This window comes from Saccopteryx bilineata, chromosome 1 (assembly GCF_036850765.1).
Source record: "Saccopteryx bilineata isolate mSacBil1 chromosome 1, mSacBil1_pri_phased_curated, whole genome shotgun sequence".
Taxonomy (NCBI): Eukaryota; Metazoa; Chordata; class Mammalia; order Chiroptera; family Emballonuridae; genus Saccopteryx; species Saccopteryx bilineata.
The window spans coordinates 109,970,843-109,996,796 of record NC_089490.1 but is presented as its reverse complement, the minus strand read 5'-3'; the positions used below and the strand labels follow the sequence as shown (position 1 = coordinate 109,996,796).

At 34.2% G+C, this 25,954-nt stretch overlaps 1 protein-coding gene and 1 pseudogene across 1 annotated transcript in view; one reads left to right on the top strand and one right to left on the bottom strand.

Annotated features, from left to right (window-relative positions):
• The window catches only part of LOC136319291 (NKG2-C type II integral membrane protein-like), a 28,212-nt gene extending 21,965 nt beyond the window's left edge, over positions 1-6,247 (top strand). Inside the window, exons 3-5 of the mRNA XM_066252608.1 lie at positions 2,240-2,335; positions 3,385-3,536; positions 6,182-6,247. Of these exons, the coding sequence (XP_066108705.1) occupies positions 2,240-2,335; positions 3,385-3,536; positions 6,182-6,247 (314 nt within the window). The remainder of the gene's footprint in view (positions 1-2,239; positions 2,336-3,384; positions 3,537-6,181) is intronic.
• A 1,227-nt stretch (positions 6,248-7,474) lies between these two features.
• Positions 7,475-8,335, bottom strand: LOC136319290 (syntaxin-7 pseudogene; annotated as a pseudogene).
• Between the last annotated feature and the right edge of the window lie 17,619 nt (positions 8,336-25,954).

Genomic DNA, 25,954 nt, shown 5'->3' with positions numbered 1-25,954 from the left:
TTAAACTTAGGTGTTTACCTTAACATAGAATTTATTTTGACATTTTTTGCATATATGTACCTAAATATATTCAAATCTATAGAATCTATATTATTCATAAACTGAGGCACAGGTGTGTGCTAAAACTACTATTCCTCATTACTATGAAAAAATCTATATACATTAGTGGATACAAAAATTAGTGGATATTTATAGCATTGCAATTTTTACAGTTATTATAACAGTCTTAAAATGTTTCAATGGAATCTGACTTCAATAATGATATTATTATTATTATTGTGGCCTTTTTTATTATTTACTAACTTAAACTTCTCACTTCTTCAACCTATAACAACATGTCAAACATAGAATATCATTATAAGAACTATTATTCTATCATGAGACAGATTTGAATCTCTAAAATAGAACAAGACTTCACATTGATCAAATGCAAAGTGATTATGGTTGCATATCTTAGATTCCACCCACATTGACTATTCTATAGATAGTCATTATTTAAATCATTTGTTAACTACTTTAAGTATTGTAATCATAGGCACCCTCCCTGATACTACTCAACAGCAGAAATGGTAACTTTCTTTATTCAATGAGAAAACTACTCAGAACTGAATCTGGCTAAGAGCACAAGCAGACAGCAAATGAAAGGTAAGGGCATGAAAATTTCCATTTTACTAACTTTATAGCAAATATCCTATGTGGGAATAGACTTAATTCTTTTCTTTTCTTTTTTTCTTTTGGGAGAGAGAAACGAACAGACAAGAAGGGAAGCAGATGAGAAACATCAACTCGCAATTGCATCACTTTAGTTGTTCATTATTGCTTCTCATAAGTGTCTTGACTGGAGTGCTCATGCCAAGCCAGTGACCCTTTGCTTGAGCTGCAAGCCAGCGACTTTGGGTTCAAGACGGTGATACAATGCTCAAGCCAGCGATCTCAGGTTTAACCCTGAGACCTCAGCTTCCCAGGTTGATGCTCTATCCACTGTGCAACCACCAGTCAAGTAGTGGGAATAGACTTTTAAAATGCTTCTCAAAGAAATGCAAATCAAAACTATAATGAGATACCACCTCACCCCTGTTAGATTAGCTATTATCAACAAGGCGGGTAATAGCAAATGTTGGAGAGGCTGTGGAGAAAAAGGAACCCTCATTCACTGTTGGTGGGACTGTAAAGTAGTACAACCATTATGGAGAAAAGTATGGTGGTTCCTCAAAAAACTGCAAATAGAACTACCTTATGACCCAGCAATCCCTCTACTGGGTATATACCCCAAAACCTCAGAAACATTGATACGTGAAGACACATGTAGCCCCATGTTCATTGCAGCACTGTTCACAGTGGCCAAGACATGGAAACAACCAAAAAGCCCTTCAATAGAAGACTGGATAAAGAAGATGTGGCACATATACACTATGGAATACTACTCAGCCATAAGAAATGATGACATCAGATCATTTACAGCAAAATGGTGGGATCTTGATAACATTATAAGGAGTGAAATAAGTAAATCAGAAGAAAACAAGAACTACATGATTCCATACATTGGTGGAACATAAAAACGAGACTAAGAGACATGGACAAGAGTGTGGTGGTTACCAGGGGTGGGGGGAGGGAGGACATGGGAGGGAGGGAGGGAGAGAGTTAGGGGGAGGGGGAGGGGCACAGAGAACTAGATAGAGGGTGGCAGAGGACAATCTGACTTTGGGCGAGGGGTATGCAACATAATTTAATGACAAAATAAGCTAGACATGTTTTCTTTGAATATATGTACCCTGATTTATTAATGTCATCCCATTACCATTAATAAAAATTTATTAAAAAATAAAATAAAATAAAAATAAAATGCTTCTCAAAATCTTCAATAGAATGACAAGAATGACCACTGCAAATGTGACACATTGTATTACACACAAAGTATAATTGTTTTATGATGTGCAGATGGTGTGCAGAGGTGGAGGAAAGAGCAGAAAATTACCTCACATATTTTCATTTGTGATTTCAGAGGTTAAAGTTAGAATACAGGATTCTATTATGAAATCTAAAGACTAATTTTATTCAAGTGTTGGAAGGTGCAGTCTTTGACCAGCAACACATAGCACATTATATTTCCTGGAAAGATTTCAGTGGTCGATAGGGTTAGATATTCAAGATTATGAATATGATTCCCAGTGCATGTGGGTTCTCTCACATGTAAACTGTCTAAACAATGTCTCCATCACCTCCCTTTCTCTCCCTGCAGGTTCACCATCGCCTCCAGAGAAGCTCACTGCTGGGATCCTGGGAGTTGTCTGCCTTGTCTTGTACACTATAGTAAGAATGATGCACTTTGTGCCCTGTAAGTTTTCTAAAAATTTAAGGATATCGTTTTACTATATCTCAAAGCCACTAAATTTCATAATATTATGGATCATAACTCTCGTTTTGAAGTGTGCATTTAGATAAATGTAGAATGTTATTCAGACTTTACTTGAGCTATAAATATCAGGAAATTTTTAGAAAGTAGTTTAAAAACATATCATATATATCCATATATATTGTAACTTTATAACTCAAGGCATGCTTTAGACAAATTATTGAAAATACAAATTAATTCTTGAGATTGGTTAATTTAAATATTATGAGGGAAAGTGAAGTTTGGTTCTTTAGGCTTTAAAGTGTCTTTCCTCTAAATTTTTATTGTTTCATTAATTTTTCTTGGCAAAATAAATTTTATTCTAGATTATCTAATCCTAAGCAATACACTATACTTTAAAGAAACAAAAGTTGATTTATTTAGATCAATATTACATTTTTTATATTACTTTTTTTTTCTAGTCAATGTAATACTGGAGCAGAATAACTCTTCCTTGATAACCGGGATCCAGGAAGGTACATCATTATTTTTTAAGTTCTATGTTAGTATAGTTTGTATTTGTCTTAGCATAGGGCAGTCAAAATAATGTTTTATTAAGGGGACATAAATTATAATACTAGGCAATAAATGTTTATATTTGTTAGTACAGAAAAGTATTTTCTCATGCAATAATATGAGGAAACATTTATTTAAAATCACTATAACCATTTTTGCCAGTAGTTTTCAAGATAATTTTGGTATTCTACAAAGTGGTTTTGTTCATTGACATTCAGGACATATAGAGAGTAGATATTTTTGTTTGTGCATTTGCTTCATATGAGCACATAGACTAGGGAATAAGAGGTAGACCCTTCTCTGTGAGTGCATGTGAGTGCGTTTGCTTTTACATGGACCAACCGGTGAAGGTATCTGTGTGTGTGTGTGTGTATGTCTGTGTGTGTATGATCTGCACAAATGTGTCTATGCGTGTGCAACTTAAATTTTTTTAAATTTGAAATGTTTTTGGATCTTAACTCATGATCTTTCTTCAGCATATAACTGTGGTCAATGTCCAAAGGAGTGGTTACTGTATTCCAACAACTGCTATTACATTAGTTCTGAAAAAAAGGCCTGGACTGAGAGTCTGATGGCCTGTGCTTCCAAGAACTCTAGCCTGCTCTACATAGATAGTGAAGAGGAAGTGGTAAGATTCTAATTGTTTTCAATATTTTATTTACCAGCTTAATTTTGTCTATATTTGTAGAAATCATTCCTATTTTTGTATTTATTTGTAGTTTATTTTAAAAGCTATTAATATCTTATTGTTTGACTCTATATTTTATTTATATTTTATGCCTTTATTGCTTATTTGATCATTTTCAGTTTTTGCTTTTCATAGACAACCATGGTGCTATAAATGCTTTTTTTTTAAGTAAACTTTGCTACTTAATTTTACCATACATCAAGAAAACTAAAGATATCATGATTGTGCAGATTAATCACAAACTGAGAAGGCCCATGAAATTACAAATCAGATCATGAAGCAGAAGTTGCCAGTTGCGTAGGCCCCGCTCCTGTGCACTCTCTCATAGCTTCTCCCCCTCCTCACTTAGGCATGGTTCTGATAGTTTTATTACAAACTATCTTTTTTATTTTAAACTTTATATAATGGAACTGATTCATTATACATTTTATGTGTCTTCTTCAACTCCCAAAGATATTTTTTTCATTTTGTCCATAATACTGCATTTATCTTGTTGTTAATTTTCACTGCTGTGTTGTATACGCATGACATTTAAATCTATTCTACTCAGAATATGGTTGTTTTTTAATGTGTGGCATTACGAATAATTATTTTATAAAAACCCATGTGTATGTCATTTGTACAAATATTGTATTTTAAATAATTTATATTATATATAAATGTCATGTCTTTTTTATATAGTATAAAATTATATTTATAATAATATAATAATAATTACTAAATACAATTATATTATTTTAGTTGTATATGTGTACAGTTATAAGTTATTGTCTTCTATGCACAATAAAATTGACATAAATATATGCATATGCCAAATTATTAGATTATCCCAACATTTTCCAGTTTATTGTGTAATATACATTTTATCCAATAGTTTTATGGTTGAAAACTCAATACTCTCAGTTCTGATCATAATATAAAAGTATCATTATCACACTGATAAGCATTTTCCCAATTACTGATAGATTGAATACATCTTTCTAGGCAATCATTGTTATGAAAATCTCTCCTGTGAAAATGAGAAGTGACTGTTCACATCTCTTATCCATTTCTCCTGTATGTGGCCTGTTATTTTTTCCTAGAAGTTACTGTATTTTGTGTATGAGCTCTTTTTTGAATTTCTAAGTTGGAAATAGTTCATTTGACTTTTACTTACATTTTTATTTTTATATTGTAGTCTTTTAATGACCAGAATACAGTATTGTTGCCATAGTACAATATCTCATTTTAGGTGTTAGTGATTATTTTGGACTTATTTCAAAAATTAGTCAAAGTTCATAAAGATAATCTTCTACCTTACACTTTAGGATTTATCTTTTCTTCTTATTGACTAACTTCCACATTGAAGACTCTAATACATTGAAAACTTATATTTTTGTGATGTGTTATTTGTGTTGCTGTGTGGTACAAGTGAAGACTATATTTATCTACATCATTGCTTAATTGATATTTACTCTTCACAAAAATTAGGAGATATTTCAAAATGAATATGAAGCAATAAAATATTTTCTAATTTTTGTGAGCAGTGTATATAATTTATAACAGATGATATTTTTTTATAAATAAATTTATATGCATAGGTTTATATATTTTTAACATAAAGTTTAAGAAGTTCATTCTTGTATCTCAAAAATTTTTTGTTTGTTTCCCTCTGTGTTCTCAGACAGTATTTACACCAGTTTTGGTTTTCCAAATAACATTCTAAATGTCTCCGAAGCTCTGTTAATTTTCTTCTCTTTTTCTCTCTATCCTCAGTAATTAATCATTCTTATTATTCTCTTTAATTTCATAATTTTTTCTTCTGAATCTCAAAATTTATGTAAATATTGTAAATTTTTAAACATATTTTCCAACTCATATTTTATTTGATTCTTTAATATACTGTTTAGTTCTCTAATTGTTGTCACTCTTATCAGATTATCATATAGTTATTTGAACATAGTTTTTTTATAATTTATACACAAATATATATTTATGATAATTACTTTAAGATATTTTTCAAATAAATCCAACATCTTATCACAATAAAATTTATATTCTATTGACAGATTTTCTTCCCTGGGTATGGAAGATTTTTTTCAGTTACTTTGCATGTTTTTTAATTTTTTGTAAGTATATATTTTTGATAATATAGTGTAGCAAATATGTAATCTGCATCTTTCTTAGATTTATTTTTTTGTAACTTAAATTAAACTTTTACTGAAAAACTTCTCTTTTGAGATTCTGCTTATTCAGTTTTTAAAATTCTTATTGTTTATTTGCTTTTTTAATCTGGCTTACCTGGGATTTCCCTTGTATACCTATAGCTTAGTTGACAACCAATGATTTTTAAAATGTATTCTATGCCTTCTACAGTCAGTATGGCTTCTGCTCTCTGCTATTTGATGTACTTGTGTGTATGTGTGTGTGTGTGTGCGCACATGTGTATGAAGGGAAGTACTAGTAACTTTGAAGTCAAGTTTTCAAAGTCCCTTTGGTTCTTTTTTACAGAACCATCTTAGTTTCTTCTATACATGCACACATTTTTTCTTTCAGCTGAACACATGTAGCAAGCTGATGTCATCTCTCTTTACTCTCATTTCTAGTACCTTCCTGTTATATTTATGGCTGACACTATGCCTGACACCATGGAGAGCACAACCTTGGACTAGGAAACAGATGGTTTTCCTCTTTTATTACCTAGTGTATACAGCACTCTGAGCTGAAAAGTAGTGGGCAATTTTGTAACCCTTTCCACTGCTAATCAAGTTTTCCCTGTGACAGCAATACCATTAATATTTCCAGCTTTCCCAAAATTGTAAAAATTCTTATTCTTACTCAATGAGCTGAGATGAGGATGGAAGAAACATGGGTGCAGTCCTAGACAAGATATTGCAAATTGGCTCTAATCTTACTTGAATTCCTAACTGCTTTTCCAATAATATAATCATAGGTTATTGTTAGTATTTCATCAGAGCTGTGAAATTGTTAATTTTGTCCATTTGTCTGCTTCACTTAATCAAACCAATATATTTTCTTAATATGTCCAATGTGTAAAAATATATTGTAAACTGAAAGACTACAAAGTAGAAAGAATTAACTTTATTTGCTTTTCTCATTCTTAAAATTATCTTTATTTTTATTGCAAATACACAATTTCATAGTTACTTAATATTTTATTTATTCCATTTGAAGTCTTATAGCTTGCCATTAAAATATTACTTGCGCTATCAAATTGCTAGTAAGAATATTATTAAATACGAAATATAAAAAAAGATAATTCATTTTACAGTATTCAGAATAGTGCATTAAAACAAAATTGTTTTAAAGAGATAAATGAGTTAATTGGAAAATATCTAATTCTTTATTTAATGAAGAATGGTACAGAATGTATGAAAGTGAAGAACAGATTAAAGCTTTTAGGTTTTGAAACTTTTACTCAAAAGTTGTGTTTAAATTGCCAGTTACAAAAACAGTCACAACAATGGAAAGCACAACACAGAGAAGATAGTGAACAATATTCTAATAATCATTAATGGTATGCAGTGGGCACTAGACTTATTGGTGTGAACACTTCTCAAGTTATATGAATATCCATTCAACATGCCGCACACCAAAAAGCAAAACAAAATTTAAGCTACCTGTACAAAAAAGAATTTTTTTAATAAGTTGATCTTCAAAATAAGTTCTCTGAAAATACTAATTTGGCCATTTTCTTCTGACATAAATTTATTAATTTCTGAAATCATTCTCATTGTTTAATATTTCCAAAACTGCACTCAAAAGTTTTAAAAAAGTTAAAACCCAGAATAAAAATAAATATAATATAGTCATTTAAAATGCAAAAGTTAAGAGTTTTGTTCAGTTTTTCTTCATTAACCCCGTTGTTGATTTCCATATCAGTTTAACAGCTTGTGCATCTCACAGCTACATGCAGGAAACTTTTCTCTGATATTCGCAGCCCTTGACAGTTGCTGGTTGGCTTGGTGGACATGCATCCCTATTTTGAGTTTGGCTTCTATGCAATCATATCTCATTCATCATAAGTTGCCATTCCCAAATTTTTAAATGGTTCATTGATATCCATAATATCAGCTTCAAGCTGCCTAATAGCAGAACATCTCTTTATCAAGGCAGAACACATCCTTTATCATTTCCTCATCCTGTACCTGCATTTCAGGATGAGTGTGCTTTCCCAGGATACAAGATTCCTATGTTTGAGCTCTCCTCAGGAAAATCACCAGATACTCTGGAACTGGCTCCCCTTCAAGAAACAATCAGTTTTTCTTTTTTCAGCAGTTTATTCTGGACCTCTGGAAAGTTTATCAGGGATGTGATCTCAGCCAGTAAGTGATCATTCTGTATTTTCCTTTGATGCTGTTTAATGAGGGTGGTGGACAGAGGTCCAAACTTTTTAATGTATTTATCTGTTTCTTTGGCAAGTTGCTTGGGATACTGATGCTTATGTGACAGCTGTTGACTCAATTCACTTGAATCTTAAGGTGTCACATGTTGCTTCAGAGTTCTCTGTATTTCTACAAAACATTGTGTGATCATCTGGATATTGGATATGATGGGCGATCTGGGTGGGTCACCAAAAATTCTTGGATGTAACACTTGGATGATTTGATAAGTCACCAGCTCATCAGATGTGGGTTGATTATCATTTTTTTCTTACTAATTTCATCAGATGCTGGTGGGCTGTGTGCAGTTTGTTTAGCAGTCACCCTGACCTCGTGGGATTCCTCCTCCTCCTCCATCTGCAGGCTTACTTTGTGTTTCCAAATTCAAATCTGTATGCAAGCATTTACTTAATTTCTCATAAAATTTGTTTTCTCATAGAATTTTCTGAACATTTTCAAAATATCACCATGGCTTGGATTCTCCCACAGAAACAATAATAATTTATGGGTACAGGCAAATGGCTCAACTTCCTCTTCCAAACTGTAAGTTTCTTGACACTCATATATTTTATGCCTCCATGCTTCCTAGGTTAGGAGTTAATCTGAGAAAGAAAAAAATGATGTGTGAAAAATTATGGAAATAAACTAAGCTTTTCTGTAAAGAAATTATGAAAAATATTCAGATTTAGATATGTAACTATTGCTCTAAATAAACTTGATTAATTACAATATTAAGTTATATTTTACCAGATTAATGATATATTATCTCTGTATTTCAGATTCTCAAAAAATTCACATTTGAACAAGAATTGTATATATGTGGGATTTCAAAGACCCATGCTCTCTTCTATACCCTGTTCAGAGAAAGGAACATATGTTTGTAAGCACCAAGCACGTTAGATTACGTAAAGTTGGTACAATGATATTCTCACCAGCTCTGAATAGCAGTGTTAGTTTCTTCAAAAACTATGTGATTACATTTGTAAAACTATTTTTAGGTCATCACTTTGAGATGATTTTCAGGTTCACAACAAAACTAAAAGAAGCTACTGTGATTTCCTGTGTTCCCCGTCACCACACAGGCAGAGCCTCCCTGTTATCAGCATCACTCACCAGAGTGGTACATTTGCTATTGAGAATGAATCTATTTTGAAACACCATAACATTTAAAGCTCATAGTTTGTCTGATTCTTCACCCTTGAGATTGTAGAATATTTTTAAATCAATATTTATATTACTTTAAAAAATATATCTATCCTGGTACATGTTATACCTTTCTAAAACTTCTGCTAAAAAGTAAAATTAATCATGTATAAATTATGCATTATAACATCAAGAACTTTTATTTCTTAGTTTACAATAAACTGAATAATATCACACATATTTCAAAATTAATTAATTTGACCTAACCCTTATGTGTTGAAAATGAGGACGAACATTTTAAAGTGATAATGTGTATAAATCTGTCATGTCCGGAGAGAAACCATGAGATATTTGATTTAAAGAAGTATTAACTGGCCCTGGCTGGTTGGCTCAGTGGTAGAGCATTGGCCTGGCATGCAGGAGTCCCGGATTTGATTCCCGGCCAGGGCACACAGGAGAAGCGCCCATCTGCTTCTCCAACCCTTCCCCTCTCCTTCCTCTCTGTCTCTTTCTTCCCCTCTGGCAGCCAGGGCTCCATTGGAGCAAAGTTGGCCCGGGTACTGGGGGTGGCTCTATGGCCTCTGCCTCAGGCGCTAGAATGGCTCTGGTTGCAATGGAGCAACACCCCAGATGGGCAGAGCATTGCCCCCTGGTGGGCATGCTGGGTGGATCCCAGTCGGGCACAAGCGGGAGTCTGTCTGACTGCCTCCCCGTTTCCAACTTCAGAAAAATACAAAAAAAAAAGAAGAAGAAGTATTAACTATTTTGGGGGATAACCTACAGAGAGGACATAGAAGAAAATTATAAAATGTACCACAGGTCAAAGAAGAGTACAAAGAGTCAAAGAGTGGAATGACACGGAAGCCAGGTCCACTTCTTTAGCTTGGGTGTTAGACTTCACAGAAGACAGTTCACTATGGAAAACTATACAGTAGACCTGTTTTCTTGGAGCAGTTCCAAGTCTGTGCCCTATATTGGAAAGGATGAATCTGAAGCTCTGAAGCTGTGCTGACAAGAAGGAAGACCTCCTGCCAGTGTCTGCAGGCAGGGGTGGAGGAGAGGGAACACTGACTGTGACTAGCTGCAGAAACATGTGGGAGTGTGGACACCATAAGCACTGCCTGCATGCATGGCAGCTGTCCACCACCCCATTGTAGCCACAGGAGAGAAAACACTATGAAAGCAGGAAGAAGAGATCACTTTTTTGACGTTTCTCTTCATTGCCTTTTATTGGCAAAACATCAAGTGAGCTGATAGGAAAAAAGGTTATAAGACCTGGTGACATTGTCTCTGAAAGGGCAATGAAGATAGAATTGGAGCTGAGAATAGGATATTCTTAATTGGCAATCAAGGTTATCATGTAACAACCCAAGGTTTCTATATAAAAGCTATTTTAATATGCCTCACTTTCTCAAAGAATGGAACCAACATAAACATTTTTGGAATCTATTTTCGTGCAGCATTGTCAATGATTAGATTCATTTTTGGTAGAAATGAGTGGTTTCATTGGGAAATAATCAGTGTCTTTTGATATTTTTTACATGTTCATGTTTTCCTCTTTTGGAGTTTAGATACTTTGGAAGTACTTTTGTTTATTAAATTCTCTGCCTCCCTGCTTGACGCTCTTAATGACTATGCTTAAAAGCAAACTTTGATGTAATAGATAAAGTACCAAAAATGAAAAGAATAAAAAGTAAAAGGATAAAATATTGTGAGTCAAACTGTCAGTTACTGAAAATTTGGGATTAACTTTAATAATTTGAAAGTCATTCAAAGATATTATTACCATAATTCAATTACATGTGGGTGTGCATTCTTTGCAAAATAAATTGTCATATACATTTATCTCTTTGAATATAGATGTAGTTTCTATATTGTCTATAGTTATTATTTATATTCCCATAAAGGCAATATGTCAATATTCAACATTGTTTCTTACAATCCATACTTTGTAGCAGTATCTAATTGCTGAAGTTGTGCTACAGGCAACACAGTTACAATGACATTTAAACATTTATTTCATTCTATTATATTTTATTCTTATTTGTGGTTTGGTTGGTTTTCATTTAACAAGGTTGGGCAAATATGTGCTTAGCTGCAAACCACAGATTCAGTTCAGGTCTTTTTTATATACTTTAATCTCTGAACAATCTTCTGTCTGGCACAGGACCTTCTTATAGCAGTGATTAGTGTTTTTTGATGTATGTACTCGGAACTCATAAATTGTTACCTTCACAATCACATTTTATTTTCAAAAAAGACACATGGCCAACCTTACTAATTGTCTTCAAAGTGTACTTTTCTCTGAATTTTCAGAGGGAATAAATGTATGTTCACCAAAAAAAAAATATTCTAAACTTTAATAATACCCAGGGGATCATGTGGGGAAGAGTAGCATACCAGTAGTTATGACCATATGTATGAGTTATGGAAATTCTAGAAGCCAAAATATAAAATACCCACATGCTTTGTATAGCCACATTGCTCCTTACATAATTTCAATATTGCTAGATATGTTTCTTTGTATTTTAAATAAATTACTTAACAAATCAATAGAAATATTATATCATGATGGAAAACATTTTTCTCTAATTTAAAGTACCAATTATCATTATGGAGAGACAAACAGAAGTCATCATATTTCTGAGGAGAAGTCACTAAACTAAATGATCAGGAGAAGTCTGAACAGGTAATTCATTAATCAAAGCCAGTATTTTCAAATAAAAATAATCAGACTTTCTGAGACAGTGTTGGGAAAATTAGTGTATATAGTTAAATCTTTGTTCATCTCAATAACTGTCTCTGATAGAAAATGACTGACAAGCAGCATCATAGTGACTGAAGTATTTGTCTGAACCTCTCTACCCTTCACAAATATTCAGCATAAGTAACAAAAAGAGAAATAAGAAAGAAGGTATGGGAAATGGAGAATATCCTTGCAGCCATAAGAAAGACTATATTTTGTGATGATTAGGAGCAAATTTGTTAACATTGATGGTTTTCACACCCAGCCTAATGTTTTCATCCAAATATAACATTCTGATTGTATTCCAGTAGTATTGCAATTCCCTTTGACAGATGAGACTCTCAATCCCTCAATACTTTGTTCAAAATGTTTTCATGCATCATTTATTACTTCCTAAAATCTTATATTTTAATGTTTCTTGGCTTACACCAGAAATATTTATTTTATTTCTTTCTCTTTCTTCCCTTCCTGCAACCATAACTTAATTGGTTCGGGCGCAACAGACTGGGTTCGGAGGATTGCTCCATGGAGCCTTGGCCTTAGGCACTAAAAATAGCTCTGTTGCAAGCATGGCCCCGGATAGGTACAGCATCAGCCTGAGACAAGAGTTGCCGTTGGATCACGGTCGGGGAACATGTGGGAATCTGTCTACCTCCTCTCCTCTCATCTAGAAAAAAAGAAAAAAAGAGAAAATGAAATAAAACCATATTATAGAATTTCTTTTAATTTTTGAAAATGAGATTTTATTTTTTACAGTAGATATTCAATATCATTTTATATTAGTATCAGATATACAGCATAGTGGTTATATATTCATACAACTCTTTGGTTTATATTCCCATGACAATTTTGTAACTATTTATAGAATATTATTTAGAACTTTTCATATTCAGCAGGGTTGCTTATCAATTGAAATTTTTATAATCTGGGACTTATTTTGTTACTTTTTTCCCCTTTTGGGAAAAGATTAAAGTTATATCTCTTAGTAAAGTTTAATTATAGAATACAATATTATTACCTGTAGTCACTATGTAATACATTATATCCTTAGGCCTTATTTATCTTATAATTGAAAGATTGACTCTATTACCAGCCTCCCCTATTTTCTCCACCCTCAGCCCCCCAGCAACTGCTTTCCAACCAATCTGATAGTTTTAAATTCCACATATAACTGATATCATACAGTTCTTGTCTTTCTCTGTCTCACTTATTTCACTAAGCAAAATGTCTTCAGGTTCCTCCTTGACACAAATAACAGAAATTTATTTTTCTCATGACTGAATAATAATCCATTATGTGTATGTTTATCATTTTTTATGCACTTACCCATGAAGACACTTGGGTTGCTTTCATACATTATATATGGTGACTTATGCTTCAATAAACATGGAGGTACACATATCTTTTCAAATATAATTGTGTCATTTTCTTTGAATGTATACCCAAAAAGTATATATGCTGGATTCTATGGTACTTTCAATTTTAATTAATGAGGATGTTATGACTTATGATATTTTTTATTCATTACTGAATTATTGCATTGTACTGCTCGAACAAATAATATATTGTCAAATGCAGAAATATTATGAGTTACAGCTACCATAAGGTACTTGTCTAAAAATTAAAAAAAAATTTTTTTTCAAAGACAGAGAATCAGAGAAAGGGATGAATAGGGACAGACAGATAGGAAGGGAGAGAGATAACAGGCATCAATTCTTCATTGCTGCACATTAGTTGTTCATTAATTGCTTTCTCATATGTGCCTTGACTGGATGTTACTGCAGAGTGAGCAACCCCTTACTCAAGCCAGTGACCTTGGGATCAACCAGGAACCTTGGGCTTCAAGTCAGTGACCTTTGGGCTCAAGACAGTGACCATGGGTCATGTCTATGATCCCACACTCAAGCCAATGAACCCGTGCTCAAGCCAGTGAGTCCACACTCAAGCCATGACCTTGGGGTTTGGAACCTGGTTCTTCTGTTTGTCAGTCCAACGCTCTACCCACTGTGCCACCACCTGGTCAGGCAGATTTAAGAAACTTAAAACCAGAATTTTAGATTCTTCAACTGAAAAATGAATGGTAATATAGTCTATCCCACACAGTTTTTCTACACGAGGATCTTGTTACTATATATATCATTACTCACAAGTACACTTATCTTAGGACACAGTCCCACAACACTACTCAGGTGCAGACATGAATAACCAAGAAATAACTTATGCAGAACTGAATCTGATTAATGAGTCAAGAAGACAGCAAGTAAACTAAAGGGCACTAAAAACTCATTTTCTATAACTAAGTAGGAAATAACCTATGCAGAGTTAAATCTTCAAAATGCTTTATAGGGTCTTTAAAGAAATGACAAGCATGACTTGGAAGGTTAATATATTGAACAGACATACTGTAAATGTTCTAGGATGTGCAGATGGGGTACAGTGATGTGGGGGAACAGTAGGAAAGGAGCTCACATATATTTCATCTTTAAGTTGTAATATGGTATTCAAGATGAAAGATGAGGACTAATTTTATGCAGGTATTGTTGTAAGGTGTGGTCTTTGACCAATAACTCATGGGGCATTATATTTTCTGAAAATGCAGTGGTATATTCTGTAAGAAAGAGTACAGTGGTAGGTTTGAGTTTGAGGTCCGGTGTCTGAATGTGATTCTCTCTGTGTAAACTAACAATTGTCTCCTCCTCTCCTTTCTCAGTGCTTCCTTTCTCTTCCTGCACATTCCCCATCACCTCCAGAGAGGGCGATTCCCACCTCCATTTCTGGGATCCTAGGAGTCCTCATGTGCATTGTGGTAACAATAGCTGTTATTCCTTGTAAGTAAATTTTTGTAATATTATATGGAACTTTTCACTTTTATGTCCATCAGTGCCTCTAAATATTTCATAATATTATAGACTACAAGTCTCATTAAAAAGTATGCATATAGACTAAGTGTAGAATGGTTATACTGAATTTATCCAAGGTATAAATATCAGAATGATTTCAGAGAATAGTTTTTAAATACATGTACATATATGTTCACATATATCATATACATATATTCTGATTTTTAACTGAAGGCATGATTTTGAACACATTATTGAGAAATATGAATTCTTGAGATTGGTTAATCTAAATGCTGTAGTGAAAGTGAAGTTTTATTCTCTGGGTTTTTGAAATATTTTTACCCTAAATTATTATTGCTTCATTAATATTTCTTGGTAAAATCAATTTTAGTCCAAATTATTCTAATCTTAGACAATAAACCACATTTTAAATTAATAAACAAAAGCATTATTATTTATTTAGATCAATATTAATTTTTCATAAAAATTACTTTATTTTTCAGCTAATGAAAATCTGGAGGAGAAAGATCCTTCCTTGACAATAAAGATCCAGAAAAGTATTGAATAAATAGTTATTTTCTCTGTACTAATATTAGTGTAGTTTATACTTTGTATTTGACATAAAGTAATCATAAATGATAGCTTTTGGGGGGACATAATTTATAATATTAGGCAATGAATGTTTATAAATACTGAGTTGTAAAACCAGTGCTTTTTATGCAACAATATGAAAAATATTCATTTAAAATTACCGTACCCATTGTTGCTGATTTGCTCAAAAAAAATTGGCATTCTACAACAGTAGTTTCATTCATTGAAATTCAGGACACATACAGAATGGATATTTTTATTTCTGTGTTTGCTTTGTACGGGCACATACATTAGGGAGTAAACGGTTAACTATTCCTTGTGAGTGTGTTTTCTTTTATACAAATCAGCCTTTGAAAGTGTATACATATGTTCTGCATAAATGTGTCTATACCTGTGTAAATTAATTTTTATTTCTAAAAGTACAAATAAATTTTGGATAATTACTTATAATCTTTCTTCAGCATATCATTGTGTTTGTTGTCCAAAGAACTGGTTACGATATTTCAACAATTTTTATTATATTACTACTCTAAGAAAAGCCTAGAATGAGACCATTTTGGCATGTACTTCTGAGAACTCTAGCCTGCTCTACATAGATAATAAAGAAGAAATGTTAAGATTTTTATAAATAAATTTTTATTAATTTTAATGGGGTGACATCAATAAATCAGGGTACATATATTCAAAGAAAACATGTCCAGGTTATCTTGTCATTAATTCTGTTGCATACCCATCACCCAAAGTCAGATTGTCCTCCGTCACCTTCTATCTAGTTTTCTTTGTGCCCCTCCCCCTCCCCCTTCCCTTCTCCCTCCTTCCCTCCCCCCCATAACCACCACACTCTTGTCCGTGTCTCTTAGTCTCGTTTTTATGTCCCACTAATGTATGGAATAATGCAGTTCTTGATTTTTTCTGATTTACTTATGTTACTCAGTATATGTTATCAAGATCCCACGATTTTGTTGTAAATGATCCGATATCATCATTTCTTATGGCTGAGTAGTATACCATAGTGTATACTACTTTCTTTATCCAGTCTTCTATATTTTTTATTTTATTTATTTACTTTTTTACAGTGATTAAAGCCTTTAAGCAACTCTTGGCCAATACAACAAAAATCCATAAAAGAGTAGTGTCCTTAACATGTTCACCAAGTCCAAGTTGGCACCAACACCATTTCAAATCCCTGCAAATGCAACCCAACCCCAGTTCAGTCCGTTAGAAGCTGTTGCAAGGAGCAGGAGTCCAGGAAAAGTCCATATCCAGGAAGAGTCCGCATGGCACTGGAATTGTTGTCACAATTCTATACTTTGGAGCTCACACCCAAATCCCAATGACCACTGCTTCTAGCTGGTAATGATTCAGGTAGACTGGAAAAGCCATCTGCAGCATGTGTTGAGATGGAGCTTCTGTTCTCCACTGCCTGGAGAGATGAGACCAGGGTGCTTTTCCTTGGAGCTCTGCAACTGTGGCATGGTAAAGAGAACTTTGGGATACACTAAGCTGGGTGGCAAAGGTAAATTCATAATAGAAGTTGGCAAAAGGGGGAAAGAGAGCTCTAAATTAGGAGTAGGTCCCAGCCTGAAATATGAGTGGGGCATTGAGGTAGGAGGAATAAAGGAAACACTATATATTAAACAAAGCAGCAGAAAGAAATGTTAAGACTTTAAATGTTTCCAAAATTTTATTAAGAAGATTATTTTAGTTTTTATTTTAAAATTCAGTCATACTTTTGTATATATTTGTAGTTTATTTATTTTAAAGGATGATAATATTTCATTGTTTAACTCTATACTTTAATTATATTTTATGACATTAATGCACAGTGAGAATTTCCATATTAATGCATTTTTGAAGTTTGTTCATTTTCACCGCTATATAGCATATAGATTACATTTTAAATTTATTCCATTTAGAATATTGTTGTTTTTAATGTATTATAGATTGTTATTTAATGAAAATTCTTGTACATGAAGTTTTTCAAATATTTTCTTGCATTTATAATAATATATAATAAGAATGTTTCATATAACATATCCTATTTATACAGTATAAATATTATATTTATAATAATATACAAAAAATTATATTATTATAATTGTATATTTGTATCATTATAATTTTTCCACTATTCTTCAGAATGAAAGTGCAGTCATAAATATATGCTTATGCCAAATTTACTGGATTATTATAGCAATTTCTTATGTCTTTTATAAATACACATTTTTTCAAATAATTTCATGATCCAAAACCTGGTACTATCATGAATTTTATTGCTATAAGTTCTGATCATGATATGAAAGTATTATTATGACAGTAATAGGTATTTTCCTGATTATTGACAGATTGAATACATCTTTCTAGGCAGAAATTATTATGAAATTCTCTATTGTGAGAATGAGAAGTGTTTGTTCATGTCTCTTGACAATTTTTCCTGTATGTTGTCTATTATTTTCTTTCCTAGACATTGTTAAATTTGGGATATGAACACTTTTTTGAATTTGTAAGGTGGAAATAGCTCTTTGGACTGTTACTTACATTTTTATTCTCACATTGGAATATTTTAATGACTAGAATTTATTAATGTTACTATAGTCTAATATCTCATTTTTGGGTGTTAGTGATTTTTTCAAGTATTTTGGAAGTTAGTGAAAACTTGTGAAGATGATCCGCTACCTTATTCTTTAAGGCTTATCTTTTTTTTTATTAATTTTTATATTTAGATCTACAATACATTGAAAATTTATATTTTTGTATTGCCATATTCGGGATACTGTGTGGTAGAAATGAAGTTTATACACTCTACATTATTATCTAATTGATGGAACTTAATTTATAGAAGACCTTTACTGAGATGACGTCAGAGTAATGGCGGGGTAGGAAGCGATACTGATAAATCTCCCCCAAAACTCAACAAGATCTTCAACCAGAAACAGAAAAACCTATCCTCGGAGCCTCCAGATGTTTCGCAATACACCCGAAGGTATGATCGATTGAAAAATTGGCTAAATATATAACCAAACCCTGAAGGAAATAGGGAGTAAGAAATGCTCTGCCTTCCTCACTAACCTAAACAGTGCTGCTTTCACTGGGAACTGAGAATATAGAAACTAAGGCGGGCAAAGGGGGTGAATAGAACCAGGCTGTGGCACGGAGATCCAAGCCGAGGAAAAACTGTTCCTGTGACAACCCGGGCAATACAGCTAACACTCGTGCCAAACCCAGACAAAGAAAGACAAGCTGGGCAGCCATTTTATCTGATCTCCTGGTCGGCGCGCACAGATAGTGGGCGAGAGATTCCTTCCAAAGCCCCAGGAATGTGTGCCCGTGTTGTCCGACAGAGAGGCAGAGTCAGAGGCATTTGTGTGGGCCGAAAGTGGAATCTCCAGGCTGACCCAGTGCCCTGGGGGAGCCGCGCATGGGGAGGGAGTGAGAACTAATTCCAATGCTGAAACTTTTCCATGCGGGAGGGCGTTTCACTCAGAGCGTGAGGCCGCTGGTCTGATATCCTGGTCTGCGCATGCAGATAGTGAGCGAGAGATTCCTCCGAGTGCCTCTACATTGCCTGCCTGTGTTATCCAACAGAGGGGCAGAGTCAGGGGCCTTTGTGTGGGCCAAAAAGTGGAATCTTGGGCCGCCCCAGCGCCCTGAGGGAGCCGTGCATGGGAAGGGAGCGAGAAATAATTCCAACACTGGAACTTGTATGTGCGGGAGGGGTTTCACTCAGAGGGTGAGATTTCCGGCCTGACATCCTGGTCTGTGCGCACAGAAAGTGGGCAAGAGACTCCTCCCAGCACCTCAGGAGTGGGAGCCCGTGTTATCCCACAGAGGGGCAGAGTAAGGGGCCTTTGTGTGGGCCGAAAGTGAAATCTCAGGCCACCCCAGTGCCTTGAAAAACCCGCACAAGGGGATGGAGCCAAAGCCAATTCCAACGCTGGAACTTTTCAGTGGGGGCAGGGGGTTTCACTCAGAGGGCGAGACTTCTGGCTTGACATCCTGGTCTGCGTGCACAAATAGTGAGCGAGAGTTTCCTCCAAGCACCCCGGGAGTGGGTGCATGCCCGAGTTACCAGACAGAGTGGCAGAGCCAGAGGTCTTTGAGTGGAAGGAAGCCCCTGCTGATTATGCTAGCAGCTCTGACTGACTGAGCCTTACCCAGAGCCCTGTGCTGAGTGGGAATAGAGTGGGGAGTGGCCAGCTCTTTGAGCCTCTTACTATCCAGGCAGAGGCAGCAGCAACCGCATAGCTGGATTATCAGGCTATTAATTGAGGAAGGAAAGACTAGGAGAGAGGCTCCAGGAACACAGACTCTCTCACTGTCGGAGCCTATAAATGCTAATGAGCCTCGACTGCCAACAAGACTAAAGAACAATACATGACATCGCCATAGAGACTTATCAACTGCAAACCTCTACCTGAGCGTACCAAAGGGGCAGAACCCGGGGTACAGAGTCACCAACCAGGAAGAGGGAGAGAAAAGAAAAAGCAAGAAGATAACCTCTCAAAATCAAGAATAATCCACAGACTTTATAACCTATCCCATTTTATTATATTTGTTCGTTTGTTTCTCTTATCTTCATCCTTGATTTTTTTCTTCCTCCTCCAATTTGGTCATTTAACTCTCTGCTGGTCTTACTCTCTCCTCTCCTTGAACTACACTACCCATAAGTGTTACATCTCCTATTATCTTTTCTTTCCTCTTCCTTTCTCACTATGAGGGTTGTACTCCAAAACCCTTAACTCTCTCTCTCTCCTCTTTTTTCTTTTTTCTTCTTTTAGTGGTTCCCTCTTTTTTTCTCTCTCTCTCTCTTTCTTTTCTCCCTCTATATTAGTTTCTTCCTTTCTCCTTTACATCTCCTCTCATTCAAACTTCAATAACGAACAAATTATCTTATCTGGGACTCACACTTATGTTTGTGGCATTTTGGGGGGTTTTACTTCACCTTTCTAAATCACTAGCAGTGCTCCCATCCCTGGCTCTCTATTGTATGAAGCTCTTGTTCCACTAAATACAATAGTAATTTTTTAATTTGTCCCCCCATTTCCTGTTTCCCTCTTATTGCTCTCATCATAACTCTTACTCAAACAACACCTAAACGCAAATCATTTTATTCTTGATCCAAATTTTTTCATTATTTGCTTTTTGTGGGTCCATACACCCCTTTTTTATTTATTTATTTATTTATTTTTGCCCCTTTATTACTATTCCCCAATTCAGGCCCTCCATTACAAGCATTGTTTGTTCTATTATACAGTATAATTCACAGTTCACCACAAGATTTTCTCAAGAAAGAGGGGAGAGGACAAGAGAGGAAAAAAAGAGGGGGGGAATAATTTTTTTTTAATTTTTATTTTATTTTATTTTTCTTTATTTCATTATTAATTTTAAAAAACACAACTTTTTTCGATTTTATATTTTTTTAACTTTTTATACTTTATTAAATCTCATTAATATTATCAACAAAACCACCCTCAGATGCCATTAAGGAAGAGAAAATCAAATATCATGAATACAAAAGAAAGAGAGGTAACACATATAGATGAGGAAAAATCTATGGAGAAAAAATTTAATATATTGGAAACCTTGGAGCTAAATGACAGAGAATTCAAGATAGAAATCCTAAAAATACATAGAGATATACAAGAAAACACAGAAAGGCAATTTAGGGAGCTCAGAAAACAACTCAATGAACACAAAGAATATATGTCCAAGGAAATTGAAACTATAAAAACAAATCAAACAGAGATGAAAAACTCAATTCACGAGCTGAAAACAAGGTAACAAGCTTAGCTAATAGAACAGGCGAGATAGAAGAGAGGATTAGTGAAATAGAAGACAAGCAACTTGAGGCACAACAGAGAGAAGAAAGAGACTCAAAAATTAAAAAAAAAATGAGAAAGCGCTTCAGGAATTGTCTGACTCCATCAAAAAGAATAACATAAGAATAATAGGTATATCAGAGGGAGAAGAGAGAGAAAATGGAATGGAGAACATACTCAAACAAATAATAGATGAGAACTTCCCAAGCTTGTGGAAAGAACTAAAGCTTCAAGTTCAAGAAGCAAACAGAACTCAGAGTTTTCTTAACCCCAACAAACCTACTCCAAGGCACATCATAATGAAATTGGCACAAACCAAGGGCAAAGAAAAAATTCTCAAGGCAGCCAGGGAAAAGAAGAATACAACATATAAAGGAAGACCCATTAGATTATCATCAGATTTCTCAGCAGAAACTCTACAAGCTAGAAGAGAGTGGACCCCAATATTTAAAGTCCTGAAAGAGAGTAACTTTCAGCCACGAATACTATACCCATCAAAGCTATCCTTCAAATATGAAGGAGAAATAAAAACATTCACAGATACAGAAAAGATGAGGGAATTTATCATCAGAAAACCCCCACTCCAGGAATTACTAAAGGGGGTTCTCCAATCAGATACAAAGAACAGAAAAAAAACAAAGCCACAAGTAAAAGCTCCAAGAAGAACACAATAAAACCAAATTTAAACTGTGACAACAACAAAAAGAAAGGGGGGAGAGGATGGAGATTAACAGTAGCAAAGGACAATGGAGTGCAAAAGTACTCACAAAATAGTGCGCTACAATGAACAGGGTAGGAACCCTTTTCATTACTTAAAGGTAACCACCATTGAAAAAACCACCACAGAAGCACATGAGATAAAAAAGATAGCAAAAGAGGAAAGATGCATGGAATACAACCAAATAAAAACAAAAGATAGAAAAATGAAAGAGAAGGATCAAACAAGACACAAAACTAACAGAAAGCAATCTATAAAATGGCATTAGGGAACTCACAAATGTCAATAATTACACTAAATGTAAATGGATTAAACTCACCAATAAAAAGACACAGAGTAGCAGAATGGATTATAAAAGAAAATCCAACTGTGTACTGCCTACAGGAAACTCATCTAAGTAACAAGGATAAAAACAAATTCAAAGTGAAAGGCTGGAAAACAATACTCCAAGCAAATAACATACAAAAAAAAGCAGACGTAGCAATACTCATATCGGATAATGCTGACTACAAAAGTACTCAGAGACAAAAATGGCCATTTCATAATGGCTAAGGGGACACTGAATCAAGAAGACATAACAATTCTTAATATATATGCACCAAACCAAGGAGCACCAAAATATATAAGAAAGCTACTTATTGACCTTAAAACAAAAACTGACAAAAATACAATCATACTTGGAGACCTCAATACACCGCTGACAGCTCTAGATCGGTCATCCAAACAGAGAATCAACAAAGATATAGTGGCCTTAAACAAAACACTAGAGCACCTGGATATGACAGACATCTACAGGACATTTTATCCCAAAGTGACTGAGCATACATTTTTCTCCAGTATACATGGATCATTCTCAAGAATTGACCATATGTTGGGCCACAAAAACAACATCAGCAAATTCAGAAAAATCGAAGTTGGACCAAGCATATTTTCTGATCATAGAGCCTTGAAACTAGAATTCAACTGCAAAACAGAGGGAAAAAATCCCACAAAAATGTGGAAACTAAACAACATACTTTTAAAAAATGAATGGGTCAAAGAAGAAATAAGTGCAGAGATCAAAAGATATATACAGACTAATGAAAATTACAATACGACATATCAGAATCTATGGGATGCAGCAAAAGCAGTGATAAGAGGGAAGTTCATATCACTTCAGGCATATATGAACAAACAAGAGAGAGCCCAAGTGAACCACTTAACTTCCCACCTTAAGGAACTAGAAAAAGAAGAACAAAGACAACCCAAAACCAGCCGAAGAAAAAAGATAATAAAAATCAGAGCAGAAATAAATGAAATAGAGAACAGTAAAACTATAGAAAAAATAAATACAACAAAGAGCTGGTTCTTTGAAAAGATCAACAAAATTGACAAACTGTTGGCAAGACTTACCAAGGAAAAAAGAGGAAAAACTCATATAAACAAAATCTGAAATGAAAGAGAAGAAATCACCACGAACACCGTAGATATACAAAGAATTATTGTAGAATACTATGAAAAACTTTATGCCACTAAATTCAACAACCTAGATAAAATGGATAAATTCCTAGAACAATACAACCTTCCTAGACTGAGTCAAGAAGAAGCAGAAAGCCTAAACAGACCTATCAGTAGAGAAGAAATAGAAAAAACCATTAAAAACCTCCCCAAAAATAAAAGTCCAGGCCCTGACGGTTATACCAGTGAATTTTATCAAACATTCAAAGAAGACTTGGTTCCTATTCTACTCAGTTTTCCAAAAAATTGAAGAAGAAGCAATACTTCCAAACACATTTTATGAGGCCAACATAACCCTCATACCAAAACCAGGCAAGGATGCACAAAAAATGAAAACTACAGACCAATATCTCTAATGAATATAGATGCTAAAATACTAAACAAAATACTAGCAAATTGAATACAACAACATATTAAAAAAATAATACATCATGATCAAGTGGGATTCATCCCAGAATCTCAAGGATGGTTCAACATACGTAAAACGGTTAACGTAATACACCATATCAACAAAACAAAGAACAAAAACCACATGATCTTATCAATAGACGCAGAAAAGGTTTTTGATAAAATACAACACAATTTTATGTTTAAGACTCTCAACAAAATGGGTATAGAAGGAAAATATCTCAACATGATAAAGGCCATATATGATAAACCATCAGCTAACATCATATTAAATGGCACTAAACTGAAGGCTTTCCCCCTTAAATCAGGAACAAGGCAGGGTTGTCCACTCTCTCCACTCTTATTTAATGTGGTACTAGAGGTTCTAGCCAGAGCAATCAGACAAGACAAAGAAATAAAAGGCATCCATATCGGAAAAGAATAAGTAAAGATATCACTTTTTGCAGATGATATGATCCTATACATCGAAAACCCCAAAGAATCCACAAAAAGACTACTAGAAACAATAAGCCAATACAGTAAGGTCACAGGATACAAAATTAACATACAGAAGTCAATAGCCTTTCTATATGCCAATAATGAAACAACTGAGAACGAATTCAAAAGAATAATCCCCTTCACGATTGCAACAAAAAAAAATAAAATACTTAGGAATAAACATAACAAAGAATGTAAAGGACTTATATAATGAAAACTATAAACCATTGTTAAGGGAAATTGAAAAAGATATAATGAGATGGAAGAATATTCCTTGTTCTTGGAAAGGAAGAATAAATTTATAATAAAGATGGCCATATTACCCAAAGCAATATACAAATTTAATGCAATTCCCATCAAACATCCAATAACATTTTTTAAAGAAATAGAGCAAAAAATCATCAGATTTATATGGAATTATAAAAAACCCCGAATAGACAAAGCAATCCTAAAGAAAAAGAATGAAGCTGGGGGCATTACAATACCTGACTTCAAACTCTGTTACAGGGCCACGACAATCAAAACAGCATGGTATTGGCAGAAAAGTAGACACTCAGACCAATGGAACAGAATAGAAAGTCCAGAAATAAAACCACATATATATAGTCAAATAATTTTTGATTAAGGGGCCAACAACACACAATGGAGAAAAGAAAGCCTCTTCAATAAATGGTGCTGGGAAAACTGGAAAGCCACATGCAAAAGGATGAAACTGGACTAGAGTCTCTCCCCCTGTACTAAAATTAACTCAAAATGGATCAAAGATCTAAACATAAGACCTGAAACAATTAAGTACATGGGAGAAGACATAGGTATTAAACTCATGGACCTGAGTTTTAAAGAGCATTTTATGAATTTGACTCCAATGGCAAGAGAAGTGAAGGCAAAAATTAATGAATGGGACTACATCAGACTAAGAAGATTTGCTCAGCAAGAGAAACTGATAACAAAATAAACAGAAAGCCAACTAAATGGGAAATGATATTTTCAAACAACAGCTAAGGGCCTAATATCCAAAATATACAAAGAACTCATAAAACTCAACAACAAACAAACAATCCAATAAAAAAATGGGAAGAGGACATGAACAGACACTTCTCCCAGGAGGAAGTACAAATGGCCAACAGATATATGAAAAGATGCTCATCTTCTTTAGTTATTAGAGAAATGCAAATCAAAACTGCAATGAGATACCACCTCACATCTATTAGATTAGCTATTATTAACAAGACAGATAATAGCAAATGTTGGAGAGGCTGTGGAGAAAAAGGAACCCTCATCCACTGTTGGTGAGAATGTAAAGTAGTACAACCATTATGGAAGAAAGTATGGTGGTTCCTCAAAAAACTGAAAATAGAACTACCTTATGACCTAGCAATCCCTCTACTGGGTATATACCCCAAAACCTCAGAAACATTGATACGTAAAGACACATGCAGCCCCATGTTCATTGCAGCATTGTTCACAGTGTCCAGGACATGGAAACAACCAAAATGTCCGTCAATAGATGACTGGATAAAGAAGATGTGGCACATATACACTATGGAATATTACTCAGCCAAAAAAATGATGACATCGGATCATTTACAGCAAAATGGTGGGATCTTGATAACATTATACGAAGTGAAATAAGTAAATCAGAAAAAACCAGGAACTGCATTATTCCATACGTAGGTGGGACATATAAGTGAAACTAAGAGACATAAGAGACACTGATAAGAGTGTGGTGGTTACGGG